The sequence below is a fragment of the Lynx rufus genome, unplaced genomic scaffold (genome assembly GCF_022079265.1).
Source record: "Lynx rufus isolate CCGP_SWC_20201006 ecotype Redwood Valley unplaced genomic scaffold, mLynRuf1.p SCAF_2, whole genome shotgun sequence".
In the NCBI taxonomy this organism is placed as follows: domain Eukaryota; kingdom Metazoa; phylum Chordata; class Mammalia; order Carnivora; family Felidae; genus Lynx; species Lynx rufus.
In genome coordinates, this window is record NW_025814834.1 from 159,619,540 (window position 1) to 159,646,666 (window position 27,127).

Sequence of the window (27,127 nt, forward strand, 5' to 3'; positions counted from 1 at the left end):
AGATTAAAGAGCATTCTAAACTGTTATGGGTTACCTTTAAAATTAGTTAATAACTTTGGATTAATGTTCCAAGGCTGTTCTAAGCTGGGTTTCCTACCACCTATTCTGTGTGGTATCTTTTATTCATGATGCCACATGTAATACGGGCAATAACTATGATCTGGCTCTCACTTTACTAGCAATTTGTTGAGTGGTTTCTACCTACTGACAGATCCTTAAATATTATGCAAGTTTTACAAAGATGATGAATCACATAGTAAAACCAATTATGTCTGACCTTGTCCCATTTGAAACAAAAAAGACATTTATATAGACATCACTTAAACTTCTCTGTATGAAAAAAATGAGGTTCTATTTCCCTCATTACAGTTAGAAAATATAAACCACAGCTGGTTAAAGCTACTCTCTCAATGCAATGGAAACCCAAATGCAAACTGGATAGAAGAAAAGATTATCCATAGAGGATAGAGAAATTTTTGAGATCTAAATATCATCTTATATGATCTAATAAATTTGAACTACATTATCAACATCATCCTATAATTTCTTAGGATATCAAGTTATTTGGTGTATTTTATTACAGCAAGTTTAAAAAATGTTAAAAAATAATAATCTCACAAAATTAACACTCCTTTCTTAATGATTGGATGCCAGAATTATCTTCTAAAGTAGATGTAAAATTTCCTTAAAATTTTTTTGAGATTTGAAAACCTTGCATTAAAATTGAACACCTGAAAAAACCTATTCTTATAATTAAAAACTCATTTATAGCTTCCTGATTCCAGTAATAGTGTAATTCTTCAAGATATTCTTTTAACCTCTTAGTATCCTTGTAGAAGTTATAAGTATAACTTATTTCTGAGATCTCAACTTTCTCACACACACACACAGACACATACACACACAGACACACACACACACACACACACACACAGAGTACATGACATAACCTGAAGCTGTGGGAACAGAACAATAGAAAAATTTTAGACAAGCTGTCTGGGAGGGAGAAGAGAAGCTGGGAACATGTGGAAAAGATATAATTAACCCCTTCAAACACAAGCTCTTAAACAACGTTTCTCTCACAAAATTACCCAAATCTCCACTAATAGTGAAGAGTGGAGGAATAGAGGTAAAACATTTTTTAACTCACGCAAAATTTTACCCTGAATAGCCCAGATTTTGAGTTTGCTGACTTATTACCATGAGTTCGGATGATCTGTCCACTTCATGCCACACTCTGAAGTTTGCCAACTGTATGTCAGGGAAGCTTGGAGGGTGGCCCCAAAGTGCATTGTCCTTCAATAAAGCCTCATGGAGGCGAAGCAGTCCTATTTCCTGGAACAGACTTCTGCAGTAAGAATCTGAGAGGTAACAGATGACTTTAATGGCATTGTGCAGGTGCCAGCAGAACCACAGAGGAGCAATGCTTCTAAATTGTGAGTTATAAACGCAGCCATGTTGTAGACAGATGTATGCAGGTGACACCAAGAACTTAAGAATAAGAGGTGATCATCCGACTGGAATTACAGGCAGTGGACAATCCCTAAACTGAATCATTAAACACAAATGGATGATCTGTCAGAGAATAATGACTTTTAGGACTTTCATTCTCGCTCTAATGCTTGATAATAATGACCTTTCAGAATGGCTGATATCGTTGGAATTTCATCTGCTACAAAGAAAGAAAACCAGTAAATGAATCAGTTTCTGAATGAAGGTAGAAAACTGTCCCTGAAAAGAAAGCAGAATGACAGTTGTTGGAGAGTAAGAACTGGTGTAGAACTGAAATATGCATTTAACAAACAAAACTCTTTCATTACCTCCTAATTTAATCTCATGGGGTTGTGTAGGGCAGAGGAGGAAGGGAGCGGGGGTGGGGGGTGGCGAGGGGAGAGAGAGAGGGAGAGGGAAAGAAACAGAGACAGAGACAGAGAGACAGAGTGGTGCTGATTTATTTTACTGGAGACAGTAATGTCCAGGTCATAAGCTTAAGCTTGACAAAAAAAAAAAAAAAAAATTGAATCCCCAGACAACATATCACTATATAGAGAGCTCCTCCTCCCACAAAAGCCTGAAATTTGAGACCTAGCACTTTTAATTTCACAAGAGCCTGCTTATGATACATTAGCCTGTCAGCAGTAAGAGGTGTGTTTTAGTGATCATTCATGTGATTGTATTTCTGTAACATGTAAGGCTCTGTACCAAATGTTGCCATAGAGGACTTTATGGTGTAGGTCAAAGGTCTGCAAGGTTTCCATAAAGGTCCAGGTAGCAAATATTTTAGGTTTTTAAGGCCAGATGGTTTCTACTGCAACTATTTAACTCAGTCACTATAGCACAAAAGTAGCCTTAGATAATATAAATATAAGTAAATAAAATATAAATATATACAAATAAGTGTGGCTCTTTCCCAGAAATCTTTATTTATGGACACTGAAATTTGAATTTTGTATAATTTGTATGTCATAAAATTTTTTTAACCATTAAAAATATAAAAACCACTTTTAATTCACAAGTTATACAAAACAGACAGTAGACCAAATTTAGCTTAGTCTAACCCCTTGGTCTAGGTTATAATAAATGGAAGATAGTTGCTCTGAGGATGTACAAACAAAATTCCTGTAAGTCTACAAAGATTAGAGGGAACTCTTACGTCAAAATTTCATGAAGGAGGTGGTGATATTTGAAATGAGTTGAAGGACGGAATTTTAATTTTAAAAAATTTTACATGTAATTATTTTTTACATTTCTATTCACTCATTTGATACCATATTAAGCTTATTCCTAGAAAAATCTTAAATTCAAAGAATATGTGACACGGAACAAATATATTCCTGTATATTGTGACCCAGCAGTGATTATGTTTTACATGCTATAATTTTTTACGGTAAGAACACTTAATATGAAATCTACCCTCTTAACAAATTTTTAAGTGCTCAGTACAAAATTGTTAAATGTAGGCACAATGTAGTACCACAGATCTCTTTTATCATCTTGTGTAATTGAAATTTATACCCATTGAACAGCAGGTCCTCATTTTCCCCTCCCTCCAGTGCCTGGTAACTACTGTTCTACTTTCTGCTTCTATGAATTTGACTACTTTAGGTATCTCATATAAGTGGAATCATCAGTATTTGTCCTTTTGTGATTGGTATATTTTCCCTAGCACAGTGTCCTCCAAGTTCATCCATGTTTATCCAAAAGAATTGAAATCAGGGTCACAAACAGGTATCTGCACTCCCATGTTCATTGCAGTATTATCCACCATAGCTAATATGTACAAAATGTAATGTCCATTACCAAATGAATGAATTTTTTAAATGTGGTACACACACACACACACACACACACACACACACACACACACACAATGGAGTATTATTCAACACTAAAAAAGGAAAAGAATCCTATCATGAGGGATTTTGTAGATGGGTTGGAGATCCACACAGGGACACTTTTGTGGGTAAAAGGGAGCACTAATAATGGTTACTCCAGGACTAAACCCTGGCTGTTCCATGCAAATTTGGACATATGGGTTATTCCAAGAGAAGAAATCTAAAGGGGCATTAGCAGAGAACCCTGAGTATAGTCAAGGGAGAGTGCAGGGGTGTACTCAATGAATGAAAAAGCCCAAGTTGGTTGAAGCACATTGAGAGGAATGGTGGGAGATAAAGCTAGAAAGATAGTGTGGGGCTTGAATTAGGATTGAACTTGTAGGTTCTTAAACATAAAGCCAAGACATTTGGAAATTACTAAATAGATGGTGGAGAGGCACTGCCATTTTTTAAACAATAAAATGACATCATCACATAATAGTGATAATCAGTGATGTGCAGACTGAATTGGATCAAGCAGAGACTATATGCAGGAGTCCAATTAAGAGACTACGGCAATAGCTTGAAGAGAAGATCAGAGAATTTGGACGGAATCCAGGTAGCAGGAATAGAAAGGAAGGGGTAGATGAAAGACACACCAGAGAAAAGGAGTCAAGAGAATTTGTCAATTGAATATAAAAGATAAGCTAAGAAAGGGAAAGTCAAAGGAAACTCCCAGGATTTAAATTGAGGTTAATATAGACATAGTATATTTGTGGGTTCCAGATAGGAAGGATGGGGATATCTGCAAACACATAATACAATTGGGATCATATTCTTCATATTGCAATTTGGAAAAATAGATATGTTAGAAACGGTATTTCTGTAGTTTAACTTTTGAAAATACTTTTACACCAGGGCAGCTCAATCTGAATAGGGTTTTGAATAGCTTTCTGATAAATGTGAAAGTGAGCATCTTGTTTTGAAAAAGTTGTTCTTTGATTTGGAGGTAGGGTGAGGGAGAGACTTGGGGCATATTTCTCTTTCACTGTTCTTTCTTTCTTCTTTCTGGGACCCGGTGGGATGCAGCACATTTTAGTTTAGCACAATGGTTCTTAGTGCTTTCTATGAAAGTAAAAATGAATCCACCTGAGGTATAGGTACAGCTATGAGAGGTCTCTAGCTAAAATATGATTCAGAATGATTTTCAACCATGAGCTGGTATCACCTAGTTATTTCTATAGCTGTCTTGAGAGTCTTAAAATTATCCAAATTAAATCTTTAGTTTTTAAAAATAACTCATTTCCCATGGTTGACTTCGAGTTTCAAGACCAGAAATGATACAGAAACTATAACAACAGTAGAACAGATCAATGAGACCAGGAGCTGGTTCTCTGAAAAAATTAATAAAATTGATAAACCCCTAGCCAGACTTAATCAAAAAAGAAAAGAGAAAGGACCCATATAAATAAAATCACAAATGAGAGAGGAGAAATAACAAACACCACAGAAATACAAACAATTATCAGAGAATATTATGAAAAATTATATGCCACCAAATTGGACAATCTGGAAAAAAAATGGAAAAATTCCTAGAGACATATAAACTATGAAAACTGAAACAAGAAGAAATAGAAAACTTCAACAGACCGATAATGAGCAAAGAAATTGAATCAGAATCAAAAATCTCCCCACAAACAAAATTCCAGGCTCAGATGGCTTCCCAGAGGAATTCTACCAAACATTTAAAGAAAAATTCATACCTATTCTTCTCTAACTGTTCTTAAAAAAAAAAAAAAACAGAAATGGAAAGAAAACTTCCAAACTCATTCTGTAAGACCAGCAATACCCTTATTCCAAAACTGGACAAAGACCCCACTAAAAGGAAGAACTACAGGCCAAAATCCCTGATGAACATGGATGGAAAAATTCTCAACAAGATACTAGCAAATTGAATCCAACAGTACATTAAGAGAATCACTCACCACGATCAAGTGGGATTTACTCCCGGGTTGCAAGTGTGGTTCAATATTCTCAAATCAATCAACGTGATACACAATATTAATGACAGAATAAGAACCATTTGATCCTCTCAATAGATGCAGAAAAAGTATTTGACAAAGTACAACATCTATTCATGATAAAAACCCTCAACAAAGTAGGGATAGAGGGAACATACCTCATCATAAAGGCCACATGTAAAAAACCCAATAGCTAATATCATCCCTAATGAGGAAAACCTGAGAGCTTTTCCTCAGGATGTCCACTCTCACCACTGTTATTTAACATAGTACTGGAAGTCCCAGCCTCAGCAATCAGACAACAAAAAGAAACAAAAGGCACCCAAATTAGCAAGGAAGAAGTCAAACTTTCACTATTTGCAGATGACATGATATTCTATATAGAAAACCCAAAAGACTCCAAAAAAAATTGCTAGAACTGATACACTAATTTAGTGAAGTCACAGGATATAAAATCAACACACTGAAATCTTTTGCATTTCTATAGACCAATAATGAAGCAGCAGAAAGAGAAATCAAGGAAGGAATCCATTTACAAATTGCACCCAAGATACCTAGGAATAAACCTAACCATAGAGGTAAAATATTTGTACTCTGAAAACTAGAAAACATTTATGAAAGAAAGTGAGGAGGACACAAAGAGATGGGAAAACATTCCATGCTCATGGATTGGAAGAACAAATGTTATTAAAATGTCTACACTTCCCAAAGCAATCCACATATTTAATGCAATCCCTATCAAAATACTAAGAACATCTTTCTCAGAGCTAGAACAAACAATCCTAAAATTTGTATGAAACCACAAAAGAACCCCCAAATAGCCAAAGCAATCCTAAAAAGAAAAACAAAGCTGGAGATATCATGATTCTGGACTTCAAGCTATATTACAAAGTTGTATTGATCAAGACAGTATGATACTGGCACAAATACAGACATACAGATCAATGAAACAGAATAGAAAAACTAGAAATGGACCCACAACCATATGGTCAACTGATCTTTGATGAAGCAGGAAAGAATATCCAACGGAAAAAAGACAGTCTCTTTAGCAAATGGTGCTGGGAGAATTAAACAACAACATGCAGAAGAATGAAACTGGACCACTTTCTTACACCATACACAAAGATAAACTCAAAATGGATGAAAGACCTAAATGTGAGACAGGAAACCATCAAAATCCTAGAGGAGAACACAGGCAGCAACCTCTTTGACCTTGGCCACAGCAACTTCTTACTATACATGTCACTGGATGCAAGGGTAATAAAAAATGAACTATTTGGACTTAAGATAAAAAGCTTCTGCATAGTGAAGGAAACAATCAAGAAAACTAAAAGGCAACCTTTGGAATGGGAGAAGATATTTGTAAAGGACATGTCTGATAAAGGATTAATATCCAAAATCTATAAAGAACTTACCAAACTTAACACCCTCCCCAAAGAAATAACCCAGCTAAAAAAGTGGAGAACATAAATAGACATTTTCCCAAAAAAGACATACAGATGGCTAATAGACACATGAAAAGATGTGTGACATCACTCATCATCAGAGAAATACAAATCAAAACTACAGAGAAATATCTCCTCACACCTGTCAGAATGGCTAAAATTAACAACATAGGAAACCAGCAGGTGTTGGCCAGGATGAGGAGTAAGGGAAACCCTCTCACTGTCGGTGGGAACGCAAACTGGTGCAGGCACTCTGGAAAACAGTATAGAGGTTTGTCAAAAAGATAAAAATAGAACTACCCTTATGATCCAGCAATTGCACTACTGGGTGTTTACCCAAAGGATACAAAAATACTGATTTGAAGAAATACATGCACCCTGATGTTTATAGTAACTTCATCAACAATAGTCAAACTATGGAGAGAGCCCAAATGCCGAATGACTGGGGAATGGATAAAGAAGATATGGTGTGTGTGTATATATATGTGTATATGCACACACACAATGGATACTCAGCCGTAAGAAGAATGAAATATTACCATTTCTTTGGATGTGGATTGAGTTAGAGAGTATTATGCTAAGCGAAATAAGGCAGAGAAAGACAAATACTTAGGATTTCACTCATAAGTGGAATTTAAGAAACAAAACAGATGAACATAGTGGGGAAAAGAGAGAGGCAAACCAGAAAACAGACTCTCAACTGTGGAGAACAAACAGAGTTACTGGAGGGGAGGTGGTTGTGAGGGATGAGTTAAATGGGTGATGGGCATTAATAAGGGCACTTGTGATGAGCATTGGGTGTTATATGTAAGTGATGAACAGCTAAATTCTACATGTGAAACTAATATTACACTGTACATTAAGTAACTGGAATTTAAATTAAAACTTGAAAAAATAAAAATAAAAACAACTCATTTCCTATAGAATACTTAGGATTATGACAGATGCCCTGAAATAAAAAGAGATGAACAATAAGATGCTACGACTTCTAAAAATTTGAATTAAGCTTCTGCTATGTTCCTCACAAAATGGTGCCCAAGTTATATTTGATATTTTGTCCAAGTTCAATTTTCCAATAGTTTTCTATTTTTTAAGTTTCTTTATTATTTATTTTGAGAGAGAGAGAGAGAGAGAGAGAGAGAGAGAGAGAGAGACAATCCCAAGCAGGCTCTTCACTGTGAGCACAGAGCTCCAAGAGGGGCTGTATCTTATCAACAGTGAGATAGTGACCTGAGCTACCCAGGTGCTCCCAATAGCTTCCTAAACAGTATTTCCACCCCCCACCCCCGACAGAGTATATCTGAAGAAAGGGAGAAAAGCATTAATGGGGAAAAATGGCAGGTAATTGTAATTTCCTGATTTTACACACATGTGGGCACACACCCACACCCCTATTTTAAGAGGAAATTTCTAAAATAACAGAGAGGTTCATGTTGAAAATGGCGGAGGCAGCTGGGTGCCAGATTTTGGGGCTGCTAGGTGGGTCCTGGGCATAGTTGAACGGGTCCAGGTGGAGTGGCAACCACAGTGATGAGGGTTCAGCTCGCCTGTGGAATGCCCTCACCTACTTTGTAGTGCTTTCCGGCATGGGATTGATAGTGCTGAACATCTTCCTGAAGTCACACCATGAGAGCACAAGAGAGCAGAGTTCTTTGTTGCCTACTCCCATCTCCGCATCAGGTCCAAGCCCTTTACATGGGGAGATGGTAATTATACTCTATTTCATAACACTCATGTGAATCTACTTCTGACTGGCTGTGAAGATGAATAAAGAGAACTTGGACCACTACCCAATGGGGACCACAGCACTGGTCTGGACCATGACTCTGCACAGGGAGGAGAAAAGCATATGGGACCTTAAGCTCAACTTCCTTACTTGTGTTGAATGCTGACCAGTATACTGATATTCCATCCCTTTGCTTTAGGAGGAGATAACTTTAATAAATAGACTGGACCATGAAAAAACAAACAAAAACAGAAAAAAGGAAACAAATCACTACAGGAACAAATTCAGAAACAGGAATGTTTTATCTAGAAAAACTCTCCTGCTTTTTGAGATGAATTTTCTATTCATAATTTTCAGTTTGTTCAACATTCTTTTGTGTTTAAATAATATAAAATTAAGCAGTCTGGCCAGGGGGTATGGTCCACTTTTTCTCTAAATCTGTGTACCAGAAAAACAAAGCAGACTTGAATACATTATCCTCCCTGGTCTCAGAATATAATCCCCAACACCTGAAAGTGTGAATTATTGAGAAATGCTATTCCACTATGATAGGAACTGCTGGGGGATGGTTGTGTGGGCCTGGAGTAGTCCGTGGTGCTGCAGTCTATCCTTGGCACCAAAAAAAGAGAGAAACCATAGTGTAAAACCTAAATTGGGCCAAAACTCCAACTAATGCCTGTTCATCAGTGCCAGTAGCTGATGAGTATGGGTTTTAGTCTTAAATTTCCTTTTGGGGTCTGCTTCTTTGTGCCTTGTCCTTTCAGATTGGTAAGTTTCCTACATTCATCTTTCTAGTATGTTTACCCTTCCTTGTGCTTGCGACATAGCATCATAAACATGTAACATTATAATGCTATGTAATATTAGTTTTTTATAAAAAAGCATTATAGTACATATTATATATAATGTGAGTATATAGATATAAACATATTATAGATAAATAATTACAAGATGGTAGCCAATTTGGCTGATGCTTCTGGTCACACCCACTCTCCCTCTTCTTGGTAGTTATTATTAAACACAAGGGCTTTGACAACTCCAAGGTTTCTAATTAAGGCACACCAGTGTTCTAATTTTCCCTCCTTTAGTTCCCTACCTGCAGGCATCACACTAATTTAACAACTGCTCTCAATTTAACAACCCCTCTGACAGGATGAAAACCTGATCCTGAACAGGATATGTAAGAATTCATGTGAACCAGATACTCACCTCACCCCCAAGCAGGTTTTTGCTTTTCAGTGACTGTCAAAGAAAGAAAGCTAGAGCACCTGTTTCTTCCCTTTTTACTACTATTCTCATAATTCTTAGACAAAATGAAATTTAAAATTCCTGGGTTGTATTTGGATTTAAGCAAATGATAGTTTGTTTCTGGATTGAGCATGATTAACTTTCTCTATGAAAGATTCGTTTCCTATTGAGGTAATAGGAACACGTGAAAAAATTTTAGATATGGCTAACTTGAGGCTTTACAGAAAATTGAAATAATATTAGAATAAGTACTAAATTAAAAGGGTTAGGCATTGGAAACCTAGATATTTGGTTTACCTTACCCTCTCTCTACCTCTCTCTCATGGACCTTAAATAAGTCAACTCCCCTAAAAACCTAAAGGTATCCTTAAGAAACTCACAATGTATGTGAATGCAGTAAAGGTATAGTAGGGCTTTATCAATGTAAGGCATTATTGTGTCTGTTACTGTACAACTCCTATTCGTTATTATTACTACCACCATCACAAAAAATAGTGTGTAACTTCAACCTCCCTGTGCTAAAATATTAGAGCATATATCCATATGCCCTCAAGAGCCAGAAGTTTTTGCTCTGAAAATTCTCATGTGCAACTTTTAATCCTCTCAAATAATTTAATCTTTTTTCTTTACGAATACATTTTTCATTAAGTTTTCAAGTAGAGAATAGGTGTATTGTTTTTCACTTTCAAGCATTTGGCCTTCCAGACCACTTATAAGCTGAACAAGATATAATATTAGAAGTAGGAAGTACTTTAGTTGAAAGAATTGAGCATCTCTACTGGATTTTAGCCTGATTTGTGATTCTTAGCAAATCACTGAATCTCTATCAAGCCAGATTTTCTCTAAACCTAATTTGACAATATCTAATTTATAGAATAGTTGGTAAAAGTACAGTTTTGAGCCATTTTGTTTTTTAATGCATTAGATACACTATTGTTAGTATAGTTGCACCTCTACACCCCATAGAAAGTTTGTGTAGTCGGTCATTTATTTAATAAATAGTATGCTTTAAATATGTGTATAGAAAGATAATGGAGAAAGGGAGATATAGATGTTTTATATGTTGATGTTGTTATATTCCAGTCTCTAAAAATATCTTACAAATAAAGAAGCAAGAGAGAATAAACGTGAAGAATCCTGGGGAAACTTCTTTAATCATGGAGCTATGACCAGTCCATTGCTAATGAAGTCTTTGATTACAGAAATACATCTGATATACCTTTAAGAATTACTGGGTATAAAATGGCATATCACAATTATTTTTCCCCTTTCCCATATTTGTTCACTAAATAAGATGTCATGTTGGATCGCTTTTAATTCTTTATTCCTTTTTGTTTTTAGGAGTTGTACAGATGTTCTGTGCTGCATAATCTTCATACTGTGCATTATTGGCTACATTATTTTAGGACTTTTGGGTGAGTAAATACGGGTATAGAAGATATGTAAAATTTGCTGATGAAGTAACTAAGTCAATGTCCCATTTTTAACATTAATCATTTTCTTCGCAGAGCCTTGTTATTATTGATTCTTGTCTTTTCTGGAGGGAATGTGCCTCACCAGTACTCATTGGGTAGCAGATTCAATGAATAATAAACACAAAGTAATTTATTCAAAGACAAACCTTAATTACTTAAGTAAGTACAATTATAAAGAAGGAAAAAAAAGTTTATGGTTTCTTTTTAATCATTTTTACTTTTGAAATTCTGTTAAGCTGCTAATTATGTTCATGTTGCTGTTTACTAATATGTACCAAGACCTAGATTAGTTGAGATAATACATAAACTTTTCTTTCTATAAGCAAATTTATTTTTTTTTTAATTTTTTTTCAACGTTTATTTATTTTTGGGACAGAGAGAGACAGAGCATAAACGGGGGAGGGGCAGAGAGAGAGGGAGACACAGAATCGGAAAGAGGCTCCAGGCTCTGAGCCATCAGCCCAGAGCCCGACGCGGGGCTCGAACTCACGGACTGCGAGATCGTGACCTGGCTGAAGTCGGACGCTTAACCGACTGCGCCACCCAGGCGCCCCAATAAGCAAATTTAAAAGAAGGAACAATCATTAAGAATTTTACCACATAATTCATTGATGTTTAAGAAGTCTCATTGTCTTTGCCTACCAGAAAGAGATATTCTGTTGTTTACTGTTAGGTTAAAGATTTTTCTATGAAAGTGAAAATAAAGAGGATAAATATACAAATTATTTACATTTTTAAAATACTAGCAGAGGATAGTGAATATTTTCTGTAAAAAGTTTCACAATTGCATGTAAATATATCACTATTTCCCTCTGAGACTTAAGTCCTGCCCCTTAGATGCTGACTTAGGAAACTTTAATATATTATTATTAGAGCAGGGGCCAGAAAACTTCATTAATTCTAGTACCAATAATGAATGGCCTAGAGTTAGTGTGGATAGAATGCATAAGTAGCTGTGCCTACATTGGAAACAATGGAAAATGCTCTTCCCTGTTCTTCAGTTTTATCTCCCAATAAGAGAAATACTTTGAGAATAGCAATTAAAACTAATTTCCAAAAGATCATCTCAGTAATATTATGCAAAAGCTATACAGAATTGGAGAATTCAAAAAAGTAAGGCAGGAAGAAAAGTAGGGAGAGAAGAATAAAGGAGAATAAACCACAAAATTAAATAATGTTTTCTAAGACCTTCAGAAGATTCCTTGGTTATTTCTTCAGAGTATTTTAACTTGAAAACATTAAAGCCATTATAGCACAATACACAGTCTATAAATTGAATATTACAGCATAAATTTCCTTACAGAATTAACAGAATTTTAGCTTCTCTAACTTTGGGACACATTTTTCTGATCTGATTTTTTTGGTTGTTTTTACTTTTTTGTCATAGAATTGAAATTGGTTGCATAAGAGAAAGGAGTTGGAGCCAAGTTGATCTAGGGTTTGCTTGCATTATTTGGTGGACTTGGACTGGTTTCTTAACCTCAATTTTCTCATCTGTGAAATATAGGAACACTACCTACTTTGCAGGGCTGTTGTGAGAAGTAAGTGAAATGATATCCAGGTATACAAATAATAGTACATAATACTGCTAGGCAGTATTTCATTTGCTGCCATTGTGTATTCTAGTTGTTCTGAATTTTAAGAAATTGTTTTTAAATTAATTTATTATATCATCCCTCTATGGCAACCCATAATTTTGGTTATTAAAGTTTGAATGCACACAGAAACTTCACAAGGATCTCTTAGTTTGCCTGGACTCTTTCCATCAGGGGATCTTCTGGCATAACAAATAGGTCTCCTCCATATCTCAGAGCCAGTGTGTTGTAATTCACAGAGAAATGTGTTCTGTCCTTATATAGAACTGGGAAAGCCACTGCCACTCTCCTGTTGACACAGTAGAGAAAAAGGATGGGAGTGCACACCGTCATTCCCTCTGGAGCAAAATAAGAACTTTGCTTCTTTAAGATCTCCAGATTTGGTTTATAAATACCTTAATTAATATAAATAAGTTGGAGAATAAATGTTCCTCAATGAAAAACTGTGTCCAATACTGGATTTAGTGATTCTTCCACATTAATCCTGATGCCACTGATTAAAACGAATGACTCACAAAATTTACTGAATATATACGTATACATATGTGTGTGTGTATTTATATATTTTTCTCATTCCTGAACCACAAATAGTCTAACTAGTCTAAAATAAACTTACCTCTTCAGTTATGTCTTATATTGGATTTAAAGGAAGAACGGCAGAAAACGATTAGCAGAGGTTACCAGGAGTGTGAAAAATTTTTTGGCATGAAAGAATATATACCTTCACCTGAGGAAAGATGATGTTATCTCAATCACACCAATATGTTATAAGTAGTGTGAAAGTCAATAAAAGGAAATATTTTTTAAAAATTTTTAACGTTGATTTATTTTTGAGAGAGACAGAGTGTGAGCGGGAGAGGGGCAGAGAGAGGGAGATGCAGAATCTGAAGCACGCTCTAGGCTCTGAGCTAGCAGCACAAATGTGGGGCTTGAACTCATGAACCATTGAGATCATGATCTGAGCCCAAGTTGGCCACTTAACCGACTGAGCCACTGAATGCCCCAAGGAAATCTTGTTTAAGATGGAGTTGGGAAGCCAACAGAGGAGCTCTCATGCCTGCCACTCGTCATTGATTGCACATCCAATGGGAAGAGAGGTACCCCCCAAGTCAGTAGGACTTTACTTATTTATTTTAAAAGATACAAGTGTTTTTATTTTATTTGTAAACTTTAATTCCAGTATAGTTAACATACAGTGTTATAGCAGTTTCAGATTTACAATACAGTGATTCAACAAGGTCAGTCCTGCTTTAGCTGCTACTTTACTATCCCTGCAGAAGGAAGAAAAGTCTCACCCCAGCAACAGCCCAGCCAATGAGAGACAGTCACAACTCAGCACATGAAAAGCCACTATACTTCAATTCCCAGGTTACTCCAGTTGAGTTTTTGATTATAATAGCCCTCTCAACTTCCTTTTTTGCCCTATTAAAGGAGTGTTCCTCTTCAGTTTTGTTGTAGCTTGCTCTGCTATTCCCAGGTAAACCTGTTTTTGCCGGTAAACCAACTGGCAGTTTTATTTTAAAGGTTAATAGTGGTTTGACATCTTTTGCCATTTTGTTAGATCAGGACCTTCTAAGGCATATCTTCCATCCATTTCTTTTCATAAGAAGTTTTACCATGAAAGAGCCATGTTTCTCACAAATTCAGCTGAGGAAAAAAACAAAAAAACAACCTGTTCTTTGCCCTTTATGTGGAATATGGCCAGCTAGGTAACACTTGGATGCAACAAAGGCACTTGACATTCTGCTAATGAAAAGCAGAAGTGGAGTCTGGATAGAAGGTAATCACATCTCCTTGAAAGATCAAACTAACGTTTATGATAATAGCTCTCTTTTGTCCCACTTCACTGATGGTTGCTATTCAATTATTGTACTAGCTAGAAAAAAGAATTGGAATATTTATTATGCAAATTGTCCTTTGTTATCCTTGTGCTAACATTATGCAATAATAGCAGAATTTTAACATTTAATAAATTTTTCTTTTTCTTTTACTTCCTCTTTAAAAAAATTAATTCTAGTATAGTTAAAATACTAGTTTCAGGTGTACAATACAGTGATTCAATTCTATACATTACTTAGTGCTTATCAAGGGAAGTGTACTTTTAATCCCCTTCCCCTATTCCACCCACCTCCCCTCTGATAATCATCAGTTGTGTATAGTTAAAAGTCTGGTTGTTGGTTTTTTGGTTTTTTTTTGTTTTTGTTTTTTTTGGTTTGTCTTTTTATTTTTCCTGTTTGTTTTCTTAAATTCCACATATGATCCAAATCATGGAATTTGTCATATTTCTTTTCTTTTCAAATGTATTTCCAGTTAAGTGTGTTAGTTCGTTGTGTTTACGTGGGATGCACCTGAAGTTAGGGTCCAAAGTTTGTGTTTGTTTTTGTTTTTCTGTCTTAGGGATAATTATCCCTGTTAGTTGAGATGCTAGGAAATTAACAAGAAAGTAAAATAATGTAAACAAGCCGAGAACTCTCGCCATGCTGTGAGAGGCCTAAACCACGTGGAGAAGCCCTGTGTAGGGAACTTGATCAGCAGGCTCAGCTGAACTCCCAGAAATAGTGTTTGCCATCAGCTTCATAAGGTTTTCAGATGATTGAAGCCCCCGGCAACATGTGACTTCATGAAAGATCTCAAGAGCCCCAGCTGAGCCTTCCCCAGATTTCTAACTGCTGAAATCATGAGCAAAATAAAATGGTTGTATTAAGCTAGTGGGTTTAGGGGTGTAAAAACAGATAAGCAGAACAAAATTTTGTACCTGGAAGAGGAATGCTACTTAACAAAACCTAAAACATGGGCATTGGTTTTCAAACCAGGGCATGTTCAGAAACCCAATGGATTTTGAGGAAACTGTCAGAGTTCGAAGGAAAGTGAGAAAAATGCAATTAGAAACAGGACAGAAGGGCACCTTGTGACATAGTGTTGAAAGTTTGGCAGCATTGCTGCTCCTGCTGCTGCAGATGGTAATGTGGGAGGCAAGAAATGTACCTAATGAATTCAGTGATCTAGCTAAAGATTGTGCTTAGGAGAACCACCAGCTCTGAAGAACATCATCCACACCTGGGCCTTACTTAGGTGATGAGATCCAGACCCTGAGCCTGAGCCTGATTCTTTAATTGGATGAGGCTTCTGAGGACCTTGGGAGAGTATAAACCGATTTGATTGTGGAGGGAATGTAAACAGTGTGTGGCCAGAGGCTGGACTATAGTAGTTTTAATACATGGCTGTGACTTCTTTGCCCCTCTTTCTGCCAAGAGGTATGTGCCTGTGTCTCTTTCCCTTGAATCTGGTAAAGCTTAGGATTGCTTCTTTAATAGAGAAATGAACTAAGCCAAATAAGACTAGTTAAGGGCCTTGACATGCAGGTGATGTATAGATCATTGCAAAAGATTAAAGGAAGGTCATCATGGGTCCACTGGACCTCTCAGTAGGACTGAAAGTACCAAGTACAGAGAGGAGGAGGCTTAAATTCTTCATCATTCAGTCTTAAATCCCTCATAGGATGAGGTAGAAAATAAAATAGCTAAGTTAATATCTAAATGTGGTCAAACTTGACTCCATCATTTCTGGTATTAAAGTATATGGGGGTAATAATACAGTCACATGTGTACTTTTCTATTCATTGCTTCAGGAAGTCCAGCATATCATTCCCTTCCCTGACTTGAACTGCCCCAAAATGCCCAGGAAGGTGAAGCCTTACTTCCAGTTTCTAGGTGGAGAGAGAAACCTTATAGTCTACTGGAGCTCTGACATTTTGGTTGGTGCTATTTGGTATCATTTCTTAGTCAGTTACTCATCTGGATCCTTCTACTACTGTAGGGTTTTCTACACTAGGATCCAAAAATAGAGCTTTTTTTTAATGTTATTTAATGGGGTACCTTGGTGGCTCAGTCGGTTGAGTGTCTGCTTTAGCTCAGGTCGTGATCTCATGGTGTGTGACTTTGAGCCCCACATTGGGTTTGCTGCTGTCAGTGGAGAGCCTTCTTCGGATCCTCTGTTCCCCTCTCTCTGCCCCTCCCCCCACTTGTGCTCTCTCTAAAAACAAAAATTTAAGTAATCTCTACACCCAACATGGGGCTTGAACTCATGACCCCAAAATCAAGAGTCACATGTTCCTCTGAGTGAGCCAGCCAAATACTCCCCAAAATATAGCTTTTAAGTCTTTAGGTAGTGATCAGTCATTTCTCCTCAAAGCATGACTAGTGTCTGAATGCAGCCCCTACTCTTTTAGGCCCTTATGATGCCTAAATACCAGCTCAGTCTCTGCCTTCAAGGCAGGTTCCCTTTTGTAGTATTTGAATTCCTTTTGGCCCTAAGACCTAATTCAAGGTCAGTCGTTTCCATCCTAAATTAAAATCTCAGGGAGAAAAGTTTGAGTTCTTCTTTCTTATAAAGAAAATTGATCCTCCCCAAACCAAGGAGTATAAAAAAAAGGGAGAAACCATGTTTTCTTAACTGAGAGGTCACTCAACTGACCTTTTGAGGAACAAAAATAATTCCAAGGTGACTTTGGTTCTGTCTATACACGGAAGCAATGAACAGTTCATCTTACTAATAAATAAGTATAATTAAATAAGTTATGCCTCCCCAGGTGTCCTGTTATAGTTTGTGAGCTTGGTGGTAGGATCCTAATGATCATGGTAAGGGGAAACTGGTGATGGGCAGTGGCTCTGATAGGATGTCCCACTATGTTTTTAGTCTACTTGGAATGAAAATGAGCATGCCTATCTGATCACGGCTTGGAAACATTGTTTTAACACAGGAAAACCATTTCTTCCAATAAAAAAGTAAGAAATATAAAGCATTCTAGTTCCCATATTTTATTTTTTTTAAGTTTGTTTATTTTGAGAGAGAACATAAAGGAGGGGCAGAGAGAGAGAATCTCAGGCAGGCTCTGCACTGCCAGCCTGACACAGGGCTTGAACAAAAACCTGTGAGATCATGACTTGAGCCAAACCCAAGAGTCAGGTGCTTAACCAGTTGAGCCACCCAGACTCACCTCCTTTATTTTTAAAGTTGTTCTAGTAAGCTTTTCTTTTTTAAAAAAGTTTTCTTTTGGGGTGCCTGGGTGGATCAGTCGGTTAAGCATCTGACTTCGGCTCGGGTCATGATCTTATTTTTTTTTTTTAATATATGAAATTTATTGTCAAATTGGTTTCCATACAACACCCAGTGCTCATCCCAAAAGGTGCCCTCCTCAATACCCATCACCCACCCTCTCCTCCCTCCCACCCCCCATCAACCCTCAGTTTGTTCTCAGTTTTTAACAGTCTCTTATGCTTTGGCTCTCTCCCACTCTAACCTCTTTCTTTTTTTTTTTTTCTTTTTTCTTTTTTCCTCCCCCTCCCCCATGGGTTCCTGTTAAGTTTCTCAGGATCCACATAAGAGTGAAACCATATGGCATCTGTCTTTCTCTGTATGGCTTATTTCACTTAGCATCACACTCTCCAGTTCCATCCACGTTGCTACAAAAGGCCATATTTCATTTTTTCTCATTGCCACGTAGTATTCCATTGTGTATATATACCACAATTTCTTTATCCATTCATCAGTTGATGGACATTTAGGCTCTTTCCATAATTTGGCTATTGTTGAGAGTGCTGCTATGAACATTGGGGTAGAAGTGCCCCTATGCATCTGTACTCCTGTATCCCTTGGATAAATTCCTAGCAGTGCTATTGCTGGGTCATAGGGTAGGTCTATTTTTAATTGTCTGAGGAACCTCCACACTGCTTTCCAGAGCGGCTGCACCAATCTGCATTCCCACCAACAGTGCAAGAGGGTTCCCGTTTCTCCACATCCTCTCCAGCATCTATAGTCTCCTGGTTTGTTCATTTTGGCCACTCTGACTGGCGTGAGGTGATACCTGAGTGTGGTTTTGATTTGTATTTCCCTGATAAGGAGAGACGCTGAACATCTTTTCATGTGCCTGTTGGCCATCCGGATGTCTTCTTTAGAGAAGTGTCTATTCATGTTTTCTGCCCATTTCTTCACTGGGTTATTTGTTTTTCGGGTGTGGAGTTTGGTGAGCTCTTTATAGATTTTGGATACTAGCCCTTTGTCCAATATGTCATTTACAAATATCTTTTCCCATTCCGTTGGTTGCCTTTTAGTTTTGTTGGTTGTTTCCTTTGCTGTGCAGAAGCTTTTTATCTTCATAAGGTCCCAGTAATTCACTTTTGCTTTTAATTCCCTTGCCTTTGGGGATGTGTCGAGTAAGAGATTGCTATGGCTGAGGTCAGAGAGGTCTTTTCCTGCTTTCTCCTCTAAGGTTTTGATGGTTTCCTGTCTCACATTCAGGTCCTTTATCCATTTTGAGTTTATTTTTGTGAATGGTGTGAGAAAGTGGTCTAGTTTCAACCTTCTGCATGTTGCTGTCCAGTTCTCCCAGCACCATTTGTTAAAGAGGCTGTCTTTTTTCCATTGGATGTTCTTTCCTGCTTTGTCAAAGATGAGTTGGCCATACGTTTGTGGATCTAGTTCTGGGGTTTCTATTCTATTCCATTGGTCTATGTGTCTGCTTTTGTGCCAATACCATGCTATCTTGATGATGACAGCTTTGTAGTAGAGGCTAAAGTCTGGGATTGTGATGCCTCCTGCTTTGGTCTTCTTCAAAATTCCTTTGGCTATTCGGGGCCTTTTGTGGTTCCATATGAATTTTAGGATTGCTTGTTCTAGTTTCGAGAAGAATGCTGGTGCAATTTTGATTGGGATTGCATTGAATGTGTAGATAGCTTTGGGTAGTATTGACATTTTGACAATATTTATTTTTCCAATCCATGAGCAGGGAATGTCTTTCCATTTCTTTAAATCTTCTTCAATTACCTTCATAAGCTTTCTATAGTTTTCAGCATACAGATCCTTTACATCTTTGGTTAGATTTATTCCTAGGTATTTTATGCTTCTTGGTGCAATTGTGAATGGGATCAGTTTCTTTATTTGTCTTTCTGTTGCTTCATTGTTAGTGTATAAGAATGCAACTGATTTCTGTACATTGATTTTGTATCCTGCAACTTTGCTGAATTCATGTATCAGTTCTAGCAGACTTTTGGTGGAGTCTATCGGATTTTCCATGTATAATATCATGTCATCTGCAAAAAGCGAAAGCTTGACTTCATCTTTGCCAATTTGGATGCCTTTGATTTCCTTTTGTTGTCTGCTGATGCTAGAACTTCCAACACTATGTTAAACAACAGCGGTGAGAGTGGGCATCCCTGTCGTGTTCCTGATCTCAGGGAAAAAGCTCTCAGTTTTTCCCCATTGAGGATGATGTTAGCTGTGGGCTTTTCATAAATGGCTTTTATGATCTTTAAGTATGTTCCTTCTATCCCGACTTTCTCAAGGGTTTTTATTAAGAAAGGGTGCTAAATTTTGTCAAAGGCCTTTTCTGCATCGATTGACAGGATCATATGGTTCTTATCTTTTTTTTTGTTAATGTGATGTATCACGTTGATTGATTTGCGAATGTTGAACCAGCCCTGCATCCCAGGAATGAATCCCACTTGATCATGGTGAATAATTCTTTTTATATGCTGTTGAATTCGATTTGCTAGTATCTTATTGAGAATTTTTGCATCCATATTCATCAGGGATATTGGCCGGTAGTTCTCTTTTTTTACTGGGTCTCTGTCTGGTTTAGGAATCAAAGGAATACTGGCTTCATAGAATGAGTCTGGAAGTTTTCCTTCCCTTTCTATTTCTTGGAATAGCTTGAGAAGGATAGGTATTATCTCTGCTTTAAACGTCTGGTAGAACTCCCCTGGGAAGCCATCTGGTCCTGGACTCTTATTTGTTGGGAGATTTTTGATAACCGATTCAATTTCTTCGCTGGTTATGGGTCTGTTCAAGCTTTCTATTTCCTCCTGATTGAGTTTTGGAAGAGTGTGGGTGTTCAGGAATTTGTCCATTTCTTCCAGGTTGTCCAATTTGTTGGCATATAATTTTTCATAGTATTCCCTGATAATTGTTTGTATCTCTGAGGGATTGGTTGTAATAATTCCATTTTCATTCATGATTTTATCTATTTGGGTCATCTCCCTTTTCTTTTTGAGAAGCCTGGCTAGCGGTTTGTCAATTTTGTTTATTTTTTCAAAAAACCAACTCTTGGTTTCGTTGATCTGCTCTACAGTTTTTTTAGATTCTATATTGTTTATTTCTGCTCTGATCTTTATTATTTCTCTTCTTCTGCTGGGTTTAGGCTGCCTTTGCTGTTCTGCTTCTATTTCCTTTAGGTGTGCTGTTAGATTTTGTATTTGGGATTTTTCTTGTTTCTTGAGATAGGCCTGGATTGCAATGTATTTTCCTCTCAGGACTGCCTTCGCTGCGTCCCAAAGCGTTTGGATTGTTGTATTTTCATTTTCGTTTGTTTCCATATGTTTTTTGATTTCTTCTCTAATTGCCTGGTTGACCCACTCATTATTTAGTAGGGTGTTCTTTAACCTCCATGCTTTTGGAGGTTTTCCAGACTTTTTCCTGTGGTTGATTTCAAGCTTCATAGCATTGTGGTCTGAAAGTATGCATGGTATAATTTCAATTCTTGTAAACTTATGAAGGGCTGTTTTGTGACCCAGTATATGATCTATCTTGGAGAATGTTCCATGTGCACTCGAGAAGAAGGTATATTCTGTTGCTTTGGGATGCAGAGTTCTAAATATATCTGTCAAGTCCATCTGATCCAATGTCTCATTCAGGGCCCTTGTTTCTTTTTTGACCATGTGTCTAGATGATCTATCCATTTCTGTAAGTGGGGTGTTAAAGTCCCCTGCAATTACCACATTCTTATCAATAAGGTTGCTTATGTTTATGAGTAGTTGTTTTATATATTTGGGGGCTCCGGTATTCGGCGCATAGACATTTATAATTGTTAGCTCTTCCTGATGGATAGACCCTGTAACTATTATATAATATCCTTCTTCATCTCTTGTTACAGTGTTTAATTTAAAGTCTAGTTTGTCTGATATAAGTATGGCTACTCCAGCTTTCTTTTGGCTTCCAGTAGCATGATAAATAGTTCTCCATCCCCTCACTCTCAATCTGAATGCATCCTCAGGTATAAAATGAGTCTCTTGTAGACAGCAAATAGATGGGTCTTGTTTTTTTATCCATTCTGATACCCTATGTCTTTTGGTTGGCGCATTTAATCCATTTACATTCAGTGTTATTATAGAAAGATACGGGTTTAGAGTCATTGTGATGTCTGTATGTTTTATGCTTGTAGTGATGTCTCTGGTACTTTGTCTCACAGGGTCCCCCTTAGGATCTCTTGTAGGGCTGGTTTAGTGGTGACAAATTCCTTCAGTTTTTGTTTGTTTGGGAAGACCTTTATCTCTCCTTCTATTCTAAATGACAGACTTGCTGGATAAAGGATTCTCGGCTGCATATTTTTTCTGTCTAGCACACTGAAAATCTCGTGCCAATTCTTTCTGGCCTGCCAAGTTTCAAAAGTGAGATCAGTCACGAGTCTTATAGGTCTCCCTTTATATGTGAGGGCACGTTTACCCCTTGCTGCTTTCAGAATTTTCTCTTTATCCTTGTATTTTGCCAGTTTCACTATGATATGTCGTGCAGAAGATTGATTCAAGTTACGTCTGAAGGGAGTTCTCTGTGCCTCTTGGATTTCAATGCCTTTTTCCTTCCCCAGTTCAGGGAAGTTCTCAGCTATTATTTCTTCAAGTACCCCTTCAGCACCTTTCCCTCTCTCTTCCTCCTCTGGGATACCAATTATGCGTATATTATTTCTTTTTAGTGTATCACTTAGTTCTCTAATTTTCCCCTCATACTCCTGGATTTTTTTATCTCTCTTTTTCTCAGCTTCCTCTTTTTCCATAGCTTTATCTTCTAGTTCACCTATTCTCTCCTCTGCCTCTTCCATCCGAGCCGTGGTGGTTTCCATTTTGTTTTGCATTTCCTTTAAAGCGTTTTTCAGCTCCTCGTGACTGTTCCTTAGTCCCTGATCTCTGTAGCAAGAGATTCTCTGCTGTCCTGTATGCTGTTTTCCAGCCCAGCGATTAATTTTATGACTATTATTCTAAATTCACTTTCTGTTATATTATTTAAATCCTTTTTGATCAGCTCATTAGCTGTTGTTATTTCCTGGAGATTCTTCTGAGGGGAATTCTTCCGCTTGGTCATTTTGGATAGTCCCTGGTGTGGTGAGGACCTGCAGGGCACTTCCCCTGTGCTGTGGTGTATAACTGGAGTTGGTGGGCGGGGCCGCAGTCTGACCTGATGTCTGCCCCCAGCCCACCGCTGGGACCACAGTCAGACTGGTGTGTGCCTTCTCTTCCCCTCTCCTAGGGGCGGGATTCACTGTGGGGTGGCGTGACCCGTCTGGTCTACTTGCACACTGCCAGGCTTGTGATGCTGGGGATCTGGCGTATTAGCTGGGGTGGGTAGGCAAAGTGCACAGGGGCAGGAGGGGCAAGCTTAGCTCTCTTCTCCTTAGGTGATCCACTTCAGGAGGGGCCCTGTGGCAGCGGGAGGGAGTCAGATCCGCTGCTGGAGGTTTGGCTCAGCAGAAGCACAGAGTTGGGTGTTTGCTCGGAGCGAGCAAGTTCCCTGGCAGGAACTGGTTCTCTTTGGGATTTTGGCTGGGGGATGGGCGGGGGAGATGGCGCTGGCGAGCGCCTTTGTTCCCCACCAAACTGAGCTCTGTCGTCTGGGGGCTCCGCAGCTCTCCCTCCCTTTGTCCTCCAGCCTTCCCGCTTTCTGAGCAGAGCTGTTAACTTATGACCTCCCAGACGCTAAGTCGCGCTTGCTGTCGGAACACAGTCCATCAGGCCCCTCTGCTTTTGCAAGCCAGACTCGGGGGCTCTGCTTGGTCGGCGAGCCACCCCTCCACCCCGGCTCCCTCCCGCCAGTCCGGGGAGCGCGCACCACCTCGCCGCCCTTCCTACCCTCTTCCGTGGGCCTCTCGTCTGCGCTTGGCTCCGGCGACTCCATTCTGCTAATCCTCTGGCGGTTTTCTGGGTTATTTAGGCAGGTGTAGGTGGAATCTAAGTGATCAGCAGGACGCGCGGTGAGCCCAGCGTCCTCCTATGCCGCCATCTTCCCTCATCCCCCTCAGGTCATGATCTTAAGGTTCATGGATTCGAGCCCTGCATCGGGCTCCCTGCTGACAGTGTGGAGCTTGCTTGGGATTCTCTTTCTCTCCCTCTCTCTCTACACCCTCCCCCCATTCACACTTTCTCTCTCTCAAAAATAAACTTTAAAAATAAATAAATAAAAATTAAAAGTTTTTCTTTAAAAATTTTTAATTCCAGCATAGTTAACATACAGTGTTATATTAGTTTCAGGTGTACAATATAGTTATTTGACAATTTGATACATTACTCAGCACTCATCCTGATCAGTTTATGCTTAATGCCCTTCCCCTATTTCACCAATCCCCACCCTCCACCCATAACCATCAGTTTGTTCTCTATAGTTGAGTCTGTTTCTTGGTTTGTCTGCTTTTTGTTGGTGTGGGCTTTTTTTTCCCACATGTGGGTGAAATCATAAGATATTTTGTCTTTCACTTATTTCAGTTAGCAGTATACTATCTATACCTATGTTATTACAAATTGCAAGATTTCATTCTTTTTTAAGGCTGAGTAATATTCTGTTGTGTGTATATATATCACTTCTTTATCCATTCATCTATCGATGGACACTTGGGCTGCTTCCATATCTTAAGTTATTGTAAATAATGTTACAATAAACATAGAGAAACATATATCTTTTCAAATTAGTGTTTTTATATTCTTTGGGTAAATACCCAGTAGTGGAATTACTGGGTCATATGGTAGTTCTATTTTTAATATTTTGAGTAACCTCCATAACCTGCATATTGTTTTCCGCAGTGGCCGCACCAGTTTGCATTTCCATCAACAGCGCATGAGAGTTCCTGTCTCTCTACATCCTAGCTAAGAAACTTGGTGTTTCTTGTGTTTTTGATTTTTGCCATTCTTACAGGTGTGAAGTGACATTTCATTGTGGTTTTGATTTTCATTTTCCTGATGATTAACGATGTTGAACATTCTCTCCTATGTCTGGTGGTCTACTGTGTATCTTTTTTGGAGAGATATCTGTTTATGTCTTCTGCACATTTTTAAATTGGATTGTTTGTTGTTTTGGATATTGAGTTGTATAAGATCTTTATATATTTTGGATACTCACACTTTATTGGATATGTCATTTGCAAATACCTTTTCTCATTCAGTAGGTTGCCCTTCAGCAGGTAGTTTTGTTGATTGTTTTCTTTGCTGTGCAGAAACTTTTTATTTTGATGTTGTCCCAATAGTTTATTTTTGCTTTTTAAAAAAATTTTTTGAGAGAGCATGAGCAGGGCAGAGGGGCAGAAAGAGACAAAGAGAGAGAATCTTAAGCAGACTCCACGTTCAGCATGGAGCCCAATGTGTTTAGTGATAAATTCCTTTAACTTTTGTTTGGGAAATCTTTTATCTCTCCTTCTATTCTGAATGATAGCCTTGCTAGATAGAGCATTGTTGGCTACAGGTCTTTTTCTTTCAGTACATTGGTTTTGTTTTGTTTTTTAATAATTTATTGTCAAATTGGTTTCCATACAACACCCAGTGCTCATCCCAACAGGTGTCCTCCTCAATGCCCATCACCCACTTTCCCCTTTCCCCCAGCCCCATCAACCCTCAGTTTGTTCTCTGTGTTTAAGAGTCTCTTATGGTTTGCCTATCTCCCTCTCTGTAACTTTTTTTTTCTTCCCCCTTTCCCCTCCCCCCGGTCTTCTGTTAAGTTTCTCAGGATCCACATATGAGTGAAAACATATGGTATCTGTCTTTCTCTGCCTGACATATTTCACTTAGCATAACACTCTCCAGTTCCATCCACATTGCTACAAACGGCCAGATTTCATTCTTTCTCATTGCCAAGTAGTATCCCATTGTATATATAAACCACATCTTCTTTATCCATTCGTCAGTTGATGGACATTTAGGCTCTTTCCATAATTTGGCTATTGTTGAGAGTGCTGCTATAAACATTGGGGTACAAGTGCCCCTATACCTCAGCACTCCTGTATCCCTTGGGTAAATTCCTAGCAGTGCTATTGCTGGGTCATAGGGTAGATCTATTTTTAATTTTTTGAGGAACCTCCACACTGTTTTCCAGAGCAGCTGCACCAGTTTGCATTCCCACCAACAGTGCAAGAGGGTTCCCCTTTCTTCTTTCAGCACTTTGAATATATCCTACCATCCCTTTCTGGGCTGCAAAGTTTCTGTGAAAAATAATTGGCTCATTGCCTTATAAAGTTTCCCTTGTATATAATTGTTTTCTTTTCTCTTGCTACTTCTAAAATTCTCTCTTTATCATTACTTTTTGTCATTTTAATTACTATATGTCCTGGTGTGGACCTCCCTTGGTTGATTTTTATTGGAGCTTTTCTGTGCCTTCTGGATCTAGATTTCTGTTTCCTTCTCCAGATTTGGGAAGTTTTCAGCTGTTATTTCCTCAGATAAGTTTTCTGCCCCCTTCTCTCTCTCTCTCTTCTTTCTGGGACCCATATAGTGTGAATGTTATTATGCTTGATGGTATTCCTGAATTCCCTAAGTCTATTTTCATTTTGTATTATTTTTTCTCTTTCCTATTTGGCTCAATTGCTTTCCATTACTCTGTCCTCTAGGTCACTGCTTTGTTTCTCTGCTTCCTCTAGTCTACTATTTATTACATCTAGTATATTTTTAGTTTTAGTTATTGTTTCTTCATCTCTGATTTGTTCTTTTTTTATGTTTTCTATCTCTTTGTTGAAGGTCTCACTTAGGTCCTCCACTCTTTTCTCAAGTCCATTGAGTATTTTTGTGACCATTACTTTAAATTCTCTATCAGACATATCTATTGTTTATGTCCATTATATTTAGCTCCCTCACTATGATTTTGTCCTGTTCTTTTATTTGGGACAAATTCCTCTGTCTCCTCATTTTGTGTAACACTCCATGTCTGTTTCTATGTGTTAGGAAAGTCTGCTATGTCTTTTGCTCTTGAAAGTAGTGGCCTTATGAAGAAGATGTCCTATAGTGCCTTGCAATATGATGTCCCCTGTTCACCAGAACCTGGCGCTTCAGGGGTATCTCCTATGTGTGTTCCATGTGTCTTGCTGTTGTGTGTAAGCTGTGTTTGCCTTTAGTCCACTTGTCTACAATGGTTCTTTGTTTGTTGTGGGCAACATTTGGTTCCTATGGTGGTAGTGGGCCATTCTGGGGCTGCCATGTGCTTGAGTTGATTTAGACCAGGTATTTGCTAGAGCTGAGGTAGCACCAAACTGCAGGTGCTTTCCTTGTGTTGTCCCCTGAGAAGCT

General features: G+C 38.1%; 1 protein-coding gene across 1 annotated transcript in view; it reads left to right on the plus strand.

Annotated features, from left to right (window-relative positions):
- Nucleotides 1–27,127, plus strand: part of SLC44A5 (solute carrier family 44 member 5) — a 174,396-nt gene that overhangs the window by 42,818 nt on the left and 104,451 nt on the right. The window contains exon 3 of the mRNA XM_047082343.1: nt 11,096–11,169. Coding sequence (XP_046938299.1) covers nt 11,096–11,169 — 74 coding nt within the window. The remainder of the gene's footprint in view (nt 1–11,095; nt 11,170–27,127) is intronic.